Below are 16,447 nucleotides of genomic sequence, written 5' to 3'. Positions count from 1 at the left end.
GAAGTCCAGAAAAGTTCAATGACTCATGAAAGATCACACAGTGATCAAGGGATTCGTCTAGGTTTATTCCACTTGTCCCCTAGCCTCGCTTGTCACCCTTTCTCCATTCTGCTTTCTGCCCAGGAAGTTGATCTGTATGTGTGAAAGTTGCTCAGTTGTGTCTGACTCTTTGAAACCCCATGGACTATACAGTCCATGGAATTCTCTAGGCCAGAATGCTAGAATGAGTAGCCTTTCCCTTCTCCAGGGGATCTTCCCAACCCAGGGATCAAACCCAGGTCTCTCGCATTGCAGGCAGATTCTTTACAAGCTGAGCCACATGGGAAGCCCAGTTGACCTGTATGGATTATATAAATAAGCTCGTTACTCTTTGGCTTCTAGCTGGGTTTGGCTCAAGCATTTTTTTTTTTTTTTTATATTGAGGGCAAACAGTGCAGCTGGTTTTGTAAAGTGCTTATGAGCCAGTATTTGTTTTCTTGATTTTTAAAAAACTTTTCCTGTTGTGCTGTTGTTGGGCATGGAGGCCCTCTATTATAATGTTGGTGTGTCCTCCTCTGGCTTCTTAATTGACCCCTTGCTTAACTTCCCTTTTTTTCCCTTTATAAATGCTGAAATAGTCGACTTACAGTTTCATGTTTCATACAGATCATGTTTTTTCAATCTTCTGTACCTTTTCTCACTCCTCACTTGCTAGTTTAAAGACCGCCTTTACCAGCAGGCTTCTTTTTACTCATTGTCTCATTGTTTCTAAATTCAAATTAGGTACTCCTCTAGAAAGCCTTCCCTTCATCTTTGTTCAGGCTAATTGTTTTTCTGGGTTTCCGTAAGCAGCCTGGGCATGTCATTTGCCATATTAGAATGAAATAACTTGTTTCTCTGTCTTTGTCCTGGATTGTAACTGGTTCAAGGTCAAGTGGTACTCTTTTGGGGAGGGAGTTGTTTTTGCACTCCTGCTATCTTAATACAGGTATCTGTATCCTGGTATCTTTAATATACATGTAGTGCTTAATACATGTGTATTAAATTCAATATATGTTTATTTAAGATAGCAAACTTCTGATTTTAAAAGCTTTTAGACAGAATTACTATCTGTTGTATCATTTGAGTCTCATTAGATTCCGAGTTTTGTTTTACTGAATGTCTGAAAGCCATCCTGTTCTGTCTCTTAAGGGAGTTTTGCATATGTTTTATATGTTATAAGTTAAATTATGTTTTAACTTTAAGAATACAGTCTTATTACCAAGTTTAAGTGGACATTTGCCTATAACCTACATGTGTAGATTTTACAATATTGATTTCTAGACTTTGATAAACAGGTTTTAAAGAGAAATTTATGCTGAATTTTTTATAATGGTTTATTTTCCAACACTAGATAATTGTATAAGTTTTAAAGAGCAGACTGAGACTGAAAGGATCCTTCGAGATTAAGTTGAACTCTCGTTAGTTTTCAAAAGATGAGGATATTGAATCCCCAGGGACAGTTCTAGGGCCTGGTGGCCCTAGAATTCCTAATCTGGAAATGTTCCCTGTACTTCTGGTGGGTAGCCTAGAACCTGGAAGTCAATTCTTGCCCTAGTCTGGCCTTCTAGAAGAGTGAGATCCGTCATTATTCAAATTAGCCCATGGGCTTGGCTGGAATAGGCGGTGTCGTGGGTCACTTTGTGAACTCTCAGGGCATATGGCTTAGTTTTCATTTTACCAGTTGAAGTGAGGAGTAGAAACTTTATCTACCTTGCTGTCCCTCCCATTTATAATATAATTATCTTTAATACTTCCTCTTCATTACACTGAGGTCCGTATCAGAGTGTCATATTTATTTTAACCTTTAAACGATTGAGAAAACCAGGATAAGGGACAAGTGTTCAACCTGTTTCTGTTCTCTCCAGTGTCCTTCCTCCTAATGTTCCAGAAGTTCCTTCTTTTGTTCCTTTCCTTCTGTTTAGAAGATTTCCTTTAGCCATTTGTTTAGGGTAGGCCTTAGTTAACAAATTCTCTCAATTTTCCTTCGCCTGAGAAGATCTTGTTTCTTCTTCATTCCTGATGGATGTTTTCACTGGCTATCCTTCCTTGGTTGACAGTCCTTTCAATACTTGGAAAATGTTGTGCCACGTTCTTCCGATATCCATGGTTTCTTATAAGAAATCTACAGTCATCTGAATTGTCTTACCCCTTGGTCTTTTCAAGATTTTTTTCTTTGTCTTTATTTTCAGAAGTTTAATTATGATGTGTGTTGGTATGAATTTCTTTGAGTCTGTACTGCTCAGCTTCTTGACTCTGTGGGTTTATATCTCGCCAGTTTGGGGAAATTTCCAACTATTATTTTATCAGACATTTTCCAGCCCTACCCTCTATTGTCTTTCTAGGACTCCATTAACACAAGTGTTAGATTTTTTTTGTTTCACTCCCACAGATTCCTGAGATTCTGTTCATTTTTATGCCAGTTGAGTTTCTCTCATTCATATTGTGTAATTTCTACTGTTTCATATTCTGGTTCACTGAGTCCTCTCTGTCTTCATTCTGCTATAGAGCCAGCCCATCCATCACGTTTTATTTTTGTTATATATTTTAGTTCTGATTTTTTCATTTGTTTCTTTTTTGTATCTTCTAATACTTTGCTGAGACTTTCTAATGTGTCATGTGTTTACTGGCATGTTTATTGAAGGATTTTTATGACTGCTCTAAAATCCCTGCTAGATAATTCTGTTATCCATGTCATCTCGATGTTGGTATCTGTTGAACCAGTTAAGTTGATAGTTTCTTGCTTCTTATTATGATGAGTGATTTTCATTTGAAACCTGGGCATTTTGAGTATTATATTCTGCGACACTGGATCTTACTTAAATTCTCTGTAATAAGTGGTGTTCTCTGATAGTGCTTCAGTGGGGTGGAGGGGCACCATCATTTCTGTCAGGTAGCATTAGAAGTCCAGGACCCCCTACGTGGTCTCTTTTGACCCGTAGGGTTGGGGAGGGGCTCCTTATTACCACCAGCCGGGGTTGAGGACTCAGGTTCCCTCAGTGGCCTCTGCAGTCACTGCAGGGCCTCAGTATAGCTGGGCAGTGATGGAAGTTCTGATTCTCCCCTCGGCCGCCTCCAGTCCCCTCTAGCAGAGAGGGAGGTGGGGTTTCCTTATTACGGCCTGATAGTGCTGGAAGTCCAGGTTGTCACGAGATCTCCACCAACACTCCCCACTGGGGGAGGGAAGCACCTTTTATACTGCTGGGTGTGGATGAGTGCCCCAGCTTAAGATTTGGTCTTCTCAGATACTACTGTAGTGAAAGGATTGGACAGCCTCCAGAGGGTAGAAGTCTAGGTTCCCCACCCAGCCTTTGCCGCATGGGGTGGGGTCAGTGTTTTCTCTGCAGTGTTTGGTGGAGCAGAATGGTTATTGTTTAAAAGAGAGGGTTGCATGCTGGCTAACTGTCCCTTTCCTGATCCTTTCACTCAGGAGAGAGCAGGCTTTTGTAGGGGCTGTTTTAGTCTGTGGCCGTGGGTGTTCCTGGGTTCCTGACTTCTTCAGTAGCCAGGCTGGGATAAATGAAGTAAAAGGAAAGCCCATGGAACTCACAGCTGTGTCATTGCTTTAGTGCACGGTCCCAAGCTGGGTTGCCACCTTCTCGCCACCTTCCAGAGTCTTCCTGTGCTTGTTCATATATAATGACCAGGGTTTTCACTATGCTTTGATGGAGCGGTGTAGAGGAAAGGATGACTGCCCAGTCTGCCCAGAAGCAGAAGTCTCTTCTGCAGTTCACTTCTTGGAAGAAATAATTAATTTAAATTCTTCAGTTTAGAAATTGATAACTCAGGACATGAACAAAGTTTAACAGTTCAGATTTTAGAAGAATAAATCTTTAAGCAGCTTTGCTTCTTAAAATACATGCCCAAGAACGTGATAGGCTGATTTGGGGTAGTCTCTGTCTTCAGTTCGAGTGGTGTAAGAATTCTCGTCCTCTTAGATTATGTTTTACTTTAGATACTTGAATTTTTTGCCACGCCACACAGTTTGCAGGATCTTAGTTCCCAGACCAGGGATTGAGCCTGGGCTCCTGAAGTGAAACCCCAAGTCCTAACCACTGGACTGTGGCAGAAACCCTAGATACACCCACAAATTGGGAAACTGTGTTGCCTTTTAGAATTTGGTCTGTTTATCTTTTTCTTCTTGATACTCTTTTTAAAAACTCTTACAGTAACTACCCTCTTGTCTGACATAAATGTTAAAGTTTTAGTTCATTTATGGTGTTTTCCCTTGTTTCATGGCACTGGGTTGAACATATAAATATTCTCCGGTATTACCAGTTCTTTTATATTTCCATTTTTTGACTTTTAACTTCTTAATCCATCTGCAATTTATTTTGATAACTTCTGTGGTGAAGATCTAACTTAATTCAAAACCTTCCTCTCAAACCCCCCAACCCCCAAAATAACGAAGCAGTAAGTATTTTTTCCTCACTGGTTAGAATTGCTGTTTTCATAATATGCCAGCTTATTTTGTACATTATATTCTATTTCCAGGCATTATATTGTTTTGTTGTTCTTTGCATTCTTATGCTGGTACCACATGCTTTTCTAGGCATTTAACAAAAAAGATATTACTTCTGTTTATTGATTTTTTTGTTAACTCAGTCTGATTATATTATTCAGATTGCTTTAATCTTTAATTTTTAGTGTTCCATTTCTCAGTGACTAAAAAAGAAATACTAATGTCTCTTCTTATTTATTTAGATCTTCTTAGGTCTCTGTTTTTGTTATATATCATAATGCTATACTAATATATCAAATTTATAGCTATAATGTTTCTTTGTCTTATGTCCCTTATTAATATAGTATGACTCTTCCTTCACTTACCGTTTTTTGTCTTCATTTCTGCTTTTTTTTGATCATGTTCTTCTTGACATTGTTTTATGTTTGATATTTCATTGCCTGTCGTTGACTTTTAACCCAGGTTCTTTTTAGTATCCCCCGGTAGAAACGTAATTTGGATTTAAGTATACCTCATATAGAAAACACGTAGCTGAATTTATCTTATGGACTCAGTGTCTTTCAGTGCTGAACTAAGATCCCGCTGTGTTGGAAGCTCAGCACACTTACTTGCACTGGTTTGCACCAGCAACGTTTCAGTCACGTGTTGTGTTTCAGTTTTACCACCTTGTTTTCTCTGGTTTTTGCTGTTGTTCTGTTCTTTTTTATGTTGCTTTGCATTTTAAAATTTTACTACCAACTACTTGTAAAAAGCTTTCAAATATTCTTTAAAAAATCTGCCAATGTGTCTGATAAAACTTTTCTTGTGATGATCAGTTCAGTTCAGTCTCTCAGTCGTGTCTGACTCTTTGCAACGCCATGAACCGCGGCACGCCAGGCCTCCCAGTCCATCACCGACTCCTGGAGTCCACCCAACCCCATGTCCATCGAGTCGGTGATGCCTTCCCTCAAGAATGCTCAAATATTATGGCCTTGTTCTTAAAGTACCCTTTTAACTTTATTAGCCAGTTCCTCTTTGTTGGTCAGAATCATGCCTGTAGTGATTATGTAGGGAAAAAAATGAGTACAAACGAAGTAAGACATACTGAGATTTTGAGATTAGGAATGTTAAGCTCTGTAGATTAATGTTAGCGTAACACTGTGTAGTCAGTTCACAATGAACTGCATGAAAGTAAGTTTGCAATAGACTGGATGTGTACTTTGGCATTTCTTAAAGATAAAACTGTGGCTTGGAATTTGGCTCATAATTTTTCCTGAAAAGATAAAGTATAAATACAATTTGATATTTTTTTTTGCCTTAAAGGAGGTACAGTTCTACTGGTTCTCAGCTTTTGCTGTGTTAGTCTTCTTTTACTTCTGTTAATACATAGTCTCCAAATCCTTCTTGAGAGTTTTTCCATTAGATTCAGTATTTCCTCTTGATTGTGGCTGCTATTTTTTTTTTTAAACCCAGGTTCTTAATAATTTACACCTGTTTTACAGCTTCTCCCCATCTTACTTCATTCCTAAACTCTACTGCAAGATTGTGGTAACTCATTCTTTTCCTTACACTATTCTCTCATCTATGTAATTAAAGGGGCTGTCAGGCAAAATTCCGGTATCTCATTCTGAGTATGTATCCTTCTTGTCCCACTGTTACCTGTATCTAAACTCTCAGGACGCCATTTCTGTAAGCCATGTTCCTGTTTTGGCTCAACAGCTCTTCCTACGGTGTTTCACATCCACCTCCTATCTTTGTGTGTGTGTTCGTATTGTTCATACCTTTCCTTCTCCCTGAAACAGTCTGTTTCTTCTCCATGAGACACCTGATATTACTTCACCTATTCATTTACTTTCATATTGCTTAATCATATAGACTGTGCTAGATCGTCATGAATGTAACTTGTATGTCACACTGTAGTTTTTTTATGCATTTATCTTTTATTCCTTATTTTGGATAATAAGTTCTTTAAGGGTAAAGAGCATATATTCAGTTACTACTAATTTTTGCAGCCTCTTTACCAGTGTTACTCAGGAATTCTGATGCAGGACTGGGATTTCTTCCTTCTTGCTCTCCATCATCCTTTAGGACACTGTCTTTGTCTGTTTCCCAATGTGGCAGAAAGAGAAGAAATCACAGAAGAGTGCCCACTCTCACTGTTCTGAGGTCCAGATCAGAGGGCTGGAACACAACACAGACACTGGTATTTCATTCAGTACCAGTGAAATACCAGTATTGCATTGGTGAGAACTTAGTCCATAATCACAACCAACTGAAAGGGAGTCTGAGAGAGGCAGGAGGTAGCTGGGCGGCCATAGGTCTAGTCCCAGCGCCGTTTTGGTGAGTGACCAGGAGTCTCTGCCACAGGTATGTTGATAAGAACTTAATTTATCTGGTGATTAGTCTGTAACTGCTACAAAAGAATTTATTAGTTCTTTGTCATCTATCCTAGAACTTCTGTGTTCAGGTAAAATTCTTACTCTTAGTTTTCCCAAATGACACCTTCACCATTTGAAAGCCTCCTACAAATGTCAGTAAATTTCTTCTTTAGCACTAAAATTGTTTCACCTTTAAAAATATTTTTGTGTTATATTAGTCTTTATTAAAATAACTCAGACTACTTTCATCTGATTCTTATTTGCTGCTGCTGCTAAGTCACGTCAGTCGTGTCCGACTCTGTGCGACCCCATAGACAGCAGCCCACCAGGCTCCCCCGTCCCTGGGATTCTCCAGGCGAGAACATTGGAGTGGGTTGCCATTTCCTTCTCCAATGCATGAAAGTGAAAAGTGAAAGTGAAGTCACTCAGTCGTGTCCGACTCTTAGCGACCCATGGACTGCAGCCTACCAGGCTCCTCCGTCCATGGATTTTCCAGGCAAGAGTACTGGAGTGGGGTGCCATCGCCTTAAATTACACTTTGAAGCTGTATTGCTGATTCAAAATACAGTTATCTATTCCAAATTAAACCTTTAACCTTTCCCTCTACCTTCTCTCATGTTCCCCCTTTTGAATTACAAAGTCGTCAAACACCCAGGTATTTCCTGGTGGTTCTATTTCTTTTTATCAGGATTGTTGCAAACTCAGATGTTTTAGCTACATCACGATGATACCAAAAAAAAAAGAAGTGAAAAATTATTTTATATATAGTATAGAAATTAAGTAATGCTTATTTTCTGAAAAATATTTTTCTTTTATTACTATTTTTTACTTTTCCCTTGGAAATGATTACAGTATTAAATATATAATAAATAGAAAATATGTAAAAGAAGTAAAAAAAATAGTTGTCTTCCTTTTGACTACTGATTTTAGCAGTCGGCTTGTTAAGATTAATTAAAATTTGTAACAATACCAAAATCATTTTATTTTTTTATGTAATATAATCACTGATCTTTGGGCTTCCCTGGTGGCTCACACAGTAAAGAATCTGCCTGCAGTGCTGGAGACCTGGGTTCAGTCCCTGAGTCGGAATGATCCCCTGGAGAAGGGAATGGCAACCCACTCCAGTATTCTTGCCTGGAGAATCCCATGAACAGAGGAGCCTGGCGGGCTGTGGTCCATGGGGTTGCAGAGTCAGACGCAACTGAGCAACTAAGCACACATATACTCCAATCTTTAAAAAAAAATTTGGCTCTTTGACTACGTAATCTTTACTTCCTTTGGAAAATTGTATCTCTAATGGTGATGTATTTTTATCAACAAGATTACATTTGTTTTTGTGTTCTGCAGTGGTCTTTTTAAAAACAAGTACACCTAAAAAAGTGAAATCTTTATTTCTAAAGCAGCTGAAATATTCTCTGTTCTTAACCTTTCTGTTTAATTCTGGATAAAGGACCAGTCATTGAAGCCTATTATCCTGGTTCACGTTTACATATTGTTTTAATGTTTTTAAGATATAATTCAGAGAAGCCATTTGAATTTATACCATTGAATTTTACTTTTCTAGCACCCTTTTATTAAGAATGCAAAACCTGTATCGATTTTAAGAGACCTGATCACAGAAGCAATGGAGATCAAAGCTAAAAGACATGAAGAACAGCAGCGAGAACAGGAAGAGGAGGAAGAAAATTCGGTTCGTAATTACCCTAAAAAAGTTAATCTTTTTCTTCTGAGGATTTTTTTCTATAATTTCGGTTTTTTTCTTTAAATATATTAATAGCACTTTCTGTTTTATTATACAAGTGACGTATATTTGTTCATTAAATCCCAAAATATATTTTGTTTCTGTTAAATGTTCACTACTCTTTTCTGGTAGCTAAGCATTAGTGACTGATGGGGAACTATACAATATCTGTTGTCTGGTTGATATTAGCTCTCTTGTTTGTTGAATAAATGTTTTCTTGAATTTGGTCAATTTGGTTGGATGGCATCACTGACTCAATGGAGATGAGTTTGAGTAGACTCTGGGAATTGGTGACAGACAGGGAGGCCTGGCGTGCTGTGGTTCTTAGGGTCACAGAGTCAGACACAAGTGAGCGACTGAACTGAACTGATGTTATATTTTCTGGAACTTGCTTTTAACTGATCATCGATGGGTTGATGCTACAGCAGAAGATGGGTTATTAGAGAAAGCAGGAGGGACATAAAAGGACCAGCTTATTCTGTTTACTTTAAATTAGTGCATCAGTGCATTTTAATAAAGTAAAAGGTTGTATCTTTATATCACATTTCATAGTGTCTACTGTTTCTGTGATTCACTAATGATTTGTTTCCTTGTTTCAAATTATGTAATTTTTTTTTCTGGTTAGGATATAGAGATGAATACCTCCTGGGTATCCAGTTAGTCACTAAATCTCAAAACACAGATATTTAATGTTTATGATGATTGAAGTCTTTGATAACATCATCTGTATTTTCCCAAAGAAGGTTTTTAAATTAATCTTAAGGTTTTTGTACACAAACCCTGTTATTTTGCTGATTCAAATGTACCCTAAAAATTTATTATCTATCTGTTTTTTGGCGGCTCTGGTTCTTCGCTTCTGCCTGTTGGCCTTGTCCAGTTGTGGCGAGAGGGGGCTGCTCTCTGATGGTGGTGCATGGGCTTCTCACTCTGGTGGCTTCTCTCTTGCAGAGCACAGGCTTCAGTAGTTGTGGCGCATGGGCTCAGTTGCCCTCTGGCATGTGGGGTCCTCCCCGAGCCCAAATTGAACCTGTGTCCCCTGCATTGGCAGGCAGATTCTCAACCATTGGACCACCAGGAAGCCCTCAAATTTATTTTTAATTTCAGAGACTGGTTATCTACTTGGCATTCCTTTTGAAATTCTTTTACCCTTTTCAGCTGTTATTAAACCTTGTGCCATATGGTATCCCAAACAAGGACAAGTGTGCGTCTTTTCAGAGCTGTTTTTTGTTTTGTTTTGTTTTGTTTTTAATTGGCTGTACTGGGTCTTCATTGCTATGTGGGCTCTAGTTTCAGTGACTGGACTTCTCGTTGAATTGGCTTCTCATTTTGCAGAGCATGGGCTCCAGGGTGCGCAAGCTTCGGTAGGTATGGCGAGAGGGCACAATAGTTGTGATTCTTGGACTCTGGAGCACAGGCTCAGTAGTTGTGGCACACTGGCTTAGTTGCTCCATGGAATGTGGGGTCTTCTCGGATCAGGGATTGAACCCGAGTCTCCTGCGTTGGCAGGTAGATTCTTTACCACTGAGCCACCAGGGAAGCCTCAGAACTGATTTGTAATCATTTTCTTTAGATATTCAGCTGCATCAGTTATTCATTTGGCAGTAGCTGTGAACTGCCTGGTGAAACAGATGCTTTAAGCTTACATTCTAGATATAAATTTTTTTGCCAATGTTTTCACCATTCAGAATTTTAAAATAGCATCCCCATAAAGGTGTTGTTTCTGTAAGTAACACGGGATGATGTAAAGATCTTGGTTCATGCTCTCAAAGGGTTACAGTTTCCACCCTGTGTTCCTATGTGATAATAGATACAGTTAGTTTTTTTGGTTTCTCTCTACAAATGATCAGATTTGTATATGTCTTTTTTTTTTTGTAGTTTCAAAACATTTTTATCATATTATTTGATCTTAAAAAAGGTAAGACTGGACATGTGTATATTATTATTTCATTTTGTAGCTAAGTGAAATTAGGAGTGAAGTTATTTACCAAAGTTGACAAAACTAGTGAGAAACCCAAGAATTAAGCTAGGGCTTTTTTACTTTTAGGCCTCTTCATTAAGACTTTATGCTCAGTTTTCAATCCAATATTTATTAGAACTTCTAAAAATAAACAACATTAGCTTATCAGAGTTACATACTTTTCAATAAGGTTATGTTCTCTAAAAAGTCTAGTTTTTGCCCCTCTGGGGTGGTACCCAGTGGCTTTCCTTCACTTTATGTAAGCTTGTCGTGAGTTTTGGATTAGTTAACTGCCTAGCTGCCAGTGGACTAGTGACTATTATTGCTTGGCTCTTATCTACCTGTACTTAATTATAGGTTGATTTCCATTTTTTTTTAATGGATAAGGTACCTTTGATTACCCTAGAACTTAGCAGTTTTCACTGGTTTAAAGACTCTGTTACAGTCACTTCAGTTACTTTCCGCCATTTTGGTGATCTCTTTTCTTCAGTATTTTTCTCTTGTTCACTGAGCTCCTGTGACATTGATCTTCTTTCAGGTTTTTTTTTTTAGCATGTCAATGACCTTTCCTTATGCAGGGCTTTTGCATTTGCCATTCCCTCTGCTTGAAACACTCTTCTTCCTCTAGAACTCATTGGGTGACTAGCTTCTCATCTTTCAGGCCTCAGCTTTAAATATCATATACTGCCCAAACCTAGCAGTTTAAAACAATATGCATTGATTATGTTTTGATATCTGTAGATCATTTTTTCAGGAGTGACTTTATTGGATGACTTTGACTCAGACTGTCTTCTGAGGTTGCGGTGTAAATGTTGGTCAGAGCTATAGTCACAAGGACTGCAGTTCCAAGGTAGCTCACTCATATGACTGTTGGCAGACTGATTCAGCAACTTGCCGTGTGGGACTCTCCATAGGTCTGTTTGAGAGTCTTCACAGTCTGGCAGCTGACTTCTCTTGGAGCAAGTGCTCCAAGAGAGAGAACAAAGGGGACATCTCAATGCCTTTTATGACATAGTCTCAAGAGTTGTGCTCTGTCAGTTCCACCACATTTTATGTTAAAAGAAGCTACTGATCATGGAGAATGGTGGAGTTTTCCCAGTAGTTTCTTGTAACAAATACAATGAAGAAACCGTTAAGTTAGCAGAAACTGACAGATCAGTCTTTTCAAAACACTGCAATCTAATAAAAAACGTAAAACAACCAGGGGAGTGCTTAATGAAGAAGTTTAAGAATGTTGAGTTTTGGTAAGAAAGTGTTGTGGCATTTTTGCGTTTTTGGATGCCTGCCATCCCTGGTTTTTTAGCTCAGTGCAGTCATGCGGACAGTGCAGCTTGGGGGCAGGGGAGAGGGGTAATAACCTTATGCTCAGAAACGTGTGCTTCTCTGTGTTGAACTATCTGGCAGTTCCCTGTGGGACTGACACAGAGGCTTGCCTTTGTTTTGGTCTTCTTAAGGTAGAACAGCTTCCTAGATGTTATCTGTTCAAAAAATCTAAATCTTCTAGAGTTAATAAGCAAGTTTAGTACAAGATCAGCATATAAAAATCAGTTATATTTTTATGCACTAGCAATGAACAATGCAAAAGGGTACTTAAGAAAACAGTTGCATTTACAATAGCATCCATGAGCATGGACCTAAGAAAAAGTTTAGCCAAGGAGGCAAAATAATTATGCAGTGAAAAATATAATACGTTGCTGAAAGAAATTAAATAATGCCTGAATCACTGAAGAGGTATCCCATGTTCATGGATTGGAAGACTTAATATGGTTTAAATGGCAGTACTTCTCAAAGTGACTCACATATTCATCCAATCTTTATGATCTTTTTCTTGCGAAAAGGAAAAGCCTATCTTCAAACTCATATGGAAAAGGGGACCCCAAGTAGCTAAAATAATACTGAAAAAGAAGAAAAAGTTGGAGGATTCACTTTCCAATTTCAGAATATGATACAAACCTACAGTAATTAAATCAGTGTGGTACTGGCATAAGGATTGATATAAAAATCAATGGAATAGAAAGTCCGAAACAATTGAGAGTCCAGAAATAAATCATGTTATCTATGGCCAATTAATTTTCAACTAAGGTATGGAAACCATTCAGTGGAAAAAGAACAGTCTTTTTAATGGATGGTGCTGGGACAGCTGAATGAGTCAGTCAGTCAGTTCAGTTCAGTTGCTCAGTTGTGTCTGACTCTTTGCAACCCCATGGACTGCAACACGGCAGGCCTCCCTGTCCATCACCAACTCCCGGAGTTTACTCAAACTTATGTTCATTGAGTCAATGATGCCATCCAACCATCTCATCCTCTGTCATGCCCTTCTCCTCCCGCCTTCAGTCTGTCTCAGCATCAGGGTCTTTTCAAATGAGTCAGTTCTTCACATCAGGTGGCCAAAATATTGAAGTTTTAGCTTTAGCATCAGTCCTTCCAGTGAATATTCAGGACTGATTTCCTTTAGGATGGACTGGTTGGATCTCCTTGCAGTCCAAAGGACTCTCAAGGGTCTTCTCCAACACCACAGTTCAAAAGCATCAATTCTTCGATGCTCAGCTTTCTTATGGTCCAACTCTCACATCCATACATGACCACTGGAAAAACCATAGCTTTGACTAGATGGACCTTAGTTGGCAAAGTAATGTCTCTGCTTTTTTAATATGCTGTCTAGATTGGTCATAACTTTTCTTCCAAGGAGCAAGTGTCTTTTAATTTCATGGCTGCAATCACCATCTGCAGTGATTTTGGAGCCCCCAAAAATAAAGTCTGCCACTGTTTCACCATCTATTTGCCATGAAGTGATGGGACCAGATGCCATGATCTTAGTTTTCTGAATGTTGAGCTTTAAGCCAAATTTTTCACTCTCCTGTTTCACTTTCATCAAGAGGCTTTTTAGTTCCTCTTCACTTTCTGCGATAAGGGTGGTGTCATCTGCATATCTGAGGTTATTGATATTTCTCCCGGCAATCTTGATTCCAGCTTATGTGTCATCCAGCCCAGCATTTCTCATGATGTACTCTGCATATAAATTAAATATAATATGTCTGAGGGACAGCTGGATAGCCACATGTAAAAGTGTGAAGTTGGACTCTTATCTCTTATCATACACAGTGACTTTTTAATATAAGATCAAATTGGATGAATCAGTGTCCAAAATAAAAGAGCTAAAAGTTTGTCACTTTTCATGCTGTTACTAAATGATACTCTCTTGAGTGTATCCAGCCTCTGCTCATTGCCCCATTCAGAATCCATCCTATTGTTTTAGGTATATGTTATACAGTAGAGTGCACACTCAAGGTGTGGGGTATTAGGTTTTACCTTTTGAAGGGAAGGCTTCCAAAATAATATGGATAGATTTAAAAATTGCATCAGATTTAATGATTTCTTAGTTTTAGAATAAGCATTTATCTCTGGGACCAAGCTGATATTTTTAGATGAAACTATTATGTTATTTTTTGTTGCTTTATTGAAATTTTAAGAAAAAATTGTCTTGACAGAGTCACATACTATGAGCAGTACTCATATACTTTGCTTTATGTTATGTTCTCAGGCAGTAGTTTCTATCTTCAGGTCATTTTATCACTTGTGCTCTGAATATAAATAAATATATATACATGCAGAGGCAGAAAAACTTCTAAGAACAAGATATGCAGAGTGGATCTGGAGTCCTTCTATCAGTTCAGTTCAGTCGCTCAGTTGTGTCCGACTCTTTGCGACCCCATGAATCGCAGCATGCCAGGCCTCCCTGTCCATCACCATCTCGCGGAGTTCACTCAGACTTACGTCCATTGAGTCCGTGATGCCATCCAGCCATCTCATCCTCTGTCGTCCCCTACTCCTCCTGCCCGCAATCCCTCCCAGCATCAGAGTCTTTTCCGATGAGTCAACTCTTCTTATGAGGTGACCAAAGTACTGGAGCTTCAGCTTTAGCATCATTCCTTCCAAAGAAATCCCAGGGTTGATCTCCTTCAGAATGGACTGGTTGGATCTCGCTGTAGTCCAAGGGACTCTCAAGAGTCTTCTCCAACACCACAGTTCAAAAGCATCAATTCTTTGATGCTCAGCCTTCCTTCACAGTCCAACTCTCACATCCATACATGATCACAGGAAAACCCATAGCCTTGATTAGACGGACCTTAGTTGGCAAAGTAATGTCTCTGCTTTTGAATATCCTATCTAGATTGGTCATAACTTTTCTTCCAAGGAGTAAGCGTCTTTTAATTTCATGGCTATAGTCACCATCTGTAGTGATTTTGGAGCCCCAAAAAATAAAGTCTGACACTGTTTCCACTGTTTCCCCATCTATTTCCCATGAAGTGATGGGACTGGATGCCATGATCTTCGTTTTCTGAATGTTGAGCTTTAAGCCAACTTTTTCACTCTCCTCTTTCTATCAAGAGGCTTTTTAGCTCCTCTTCACTTTCTGCCATAAGGATGGTGTCATCTGCACATCTGAGGTGATTGATATTTCTCCCAGCAATCTTGATTCCAGCTTGTGTTTCTTCCAACCCAGCGTTCTCATGATGTACTCTGCATATAAGTTAAATAAGCAGGGTGACAATATACAGCCTTGACGTACTCCTTTTCCTATTTGGAACCAGTCTGTTGTTCCATGTCCAGTTCTAACCGTTGCTTCCTGACCTGCATACAGATTTCTCAAGAGGCAGGTTAGGTGGTCTGGTATTCCCATCTCTTTGAGAATTTTCCACAGTTTATTGTGATCCACACAGTCAAAGGCTTTGGCCTAGTCAATAAAGCAGAAATAGATGTTTTTCTGGAACTCTCTTGCTTTTTCTATGATCCAGTGGATGTTGGCAATTTGATCTCTGGTTCCTCTGCCTTTTCTAAAACCAGCTTGAACATCAGAGTTCGCAGTTCACATATTGCTGAAGCCTGGCTTGGAGAATTTTGAGCATTACTTTACTAGCATGTGAGATGAGTGCAATTGTGATGTAGTTTGAGCATTCTTTTGCATTGCCTTTCTTTGGGATTGGAATGAAAAGTGACCTTTTCCAGTCCTGTGGCCACTGCTGAGTTTTCCAAATTTGCTGGCATATTGAGTGCAGCACTTTCACAGCATCATCTTTCAGGATTTGAAACAGCTCAACTGGAATTCCATCACCTCCACTAGCTTTGTTCGTAGTGATGCTTTCTAAGGCCCACTTGACTTCACATTCCAAGATGTCTGGCTCTAGATTAGTGATCACATCATCATGATTATGTGGGTCGTGAAGATCTTTTTTGTACAATTCTTCCATGTATTCTTGCCACCTCTTCTTAGTATCTTCTGCTTCTGTTAGGTCCAGACCATTTCTGTCCTTTGTCGAGCCCATCTTTGCATGAAATGTTCCCTTGGTATCTCTAATTTTCTTGTTTTCCTCTATTTCTTTGCATTGATCGCTGAAGAAGGCATTCTTATCTCTTCTTGCTATTTTTTGGAACTCTGCATTCAGATGCTTATATCTTTCCTTTTCTCCTTTGCTTTTCACCTCTCTTCTTTTCACAGCTATTTGTAAGGCCTCCGCAGACAGCCATTTTACTTTTTTGCATTTCTTTTCCATGGGGATGGTCTTGATCCCTGTCTCCTGTACAGTGTCACAAACCTCATTCCATAGTTCATCGTCCTTCTATAGTAAGAGTATATTTCTACATTGCCATTCATTTTTACCAAATTTTAAAATCAGTAATCTTGTCCTCTCAGGAACTCTTATTCATACTGAAGGCTCAAAATCTTACATAGTATTTCTCTTTGTACTATTCATGCCTTTGGGGTGCTCTTGCAAATTGGCTTAAAATTGGGTTGCATGTCCAGGTTTAAGTCTCATAGCTACGTGTCTCTTTAATCTTCACAGCCAAATTGTCATTAAAGTGATATTTTATTTTTCATTAAAGTCAAACATAGTCATAAAGTTTGCATTTAT

General features: G+C 38.9%; 1 protein-coding gene across 4 annotated transcripts in view; it reads left to right on the top strand.

Moving 5' to 3' along the window:
- The window catches only part of STK3 (serine/threonine kinase 3), a 310,699-nt gene that overhangs the window by 179,296 nt on the left and 114,956 nt on the right, over positions 1-16,447 (top strand). For all 4 annotated transcript variants that reach the window (XM_018058284.1, XM_018058281.1, XM_018058285.1 and 1 more), the window contains one exon: positions 8,402-8,527. In XM_018058284.1, coding sequence (XP_017913773.1) covers positions 8,402-8,527 — 126 coding nt within the window. The remainder of the gene's footprint in view (positions 1-8,401; positions 8,528-16,447) is intronic.

Source organism: Capra hircus, chromosome 14, assembly GCF_001704415.2.
Source record: "Capra hircus breed San Clemente chromosome 14, ASM170441v1, whole genome shotgun sequence".
NCBI classification, from domain to species: Eukaryota; Metazoa; Chordata; class Mammalia; order Artiodactyla; family Bovidae; genus Capra; species Capra hircus.
This window is presented reverse-complemented; position numbering and strand designations above follow the sequence as displayed.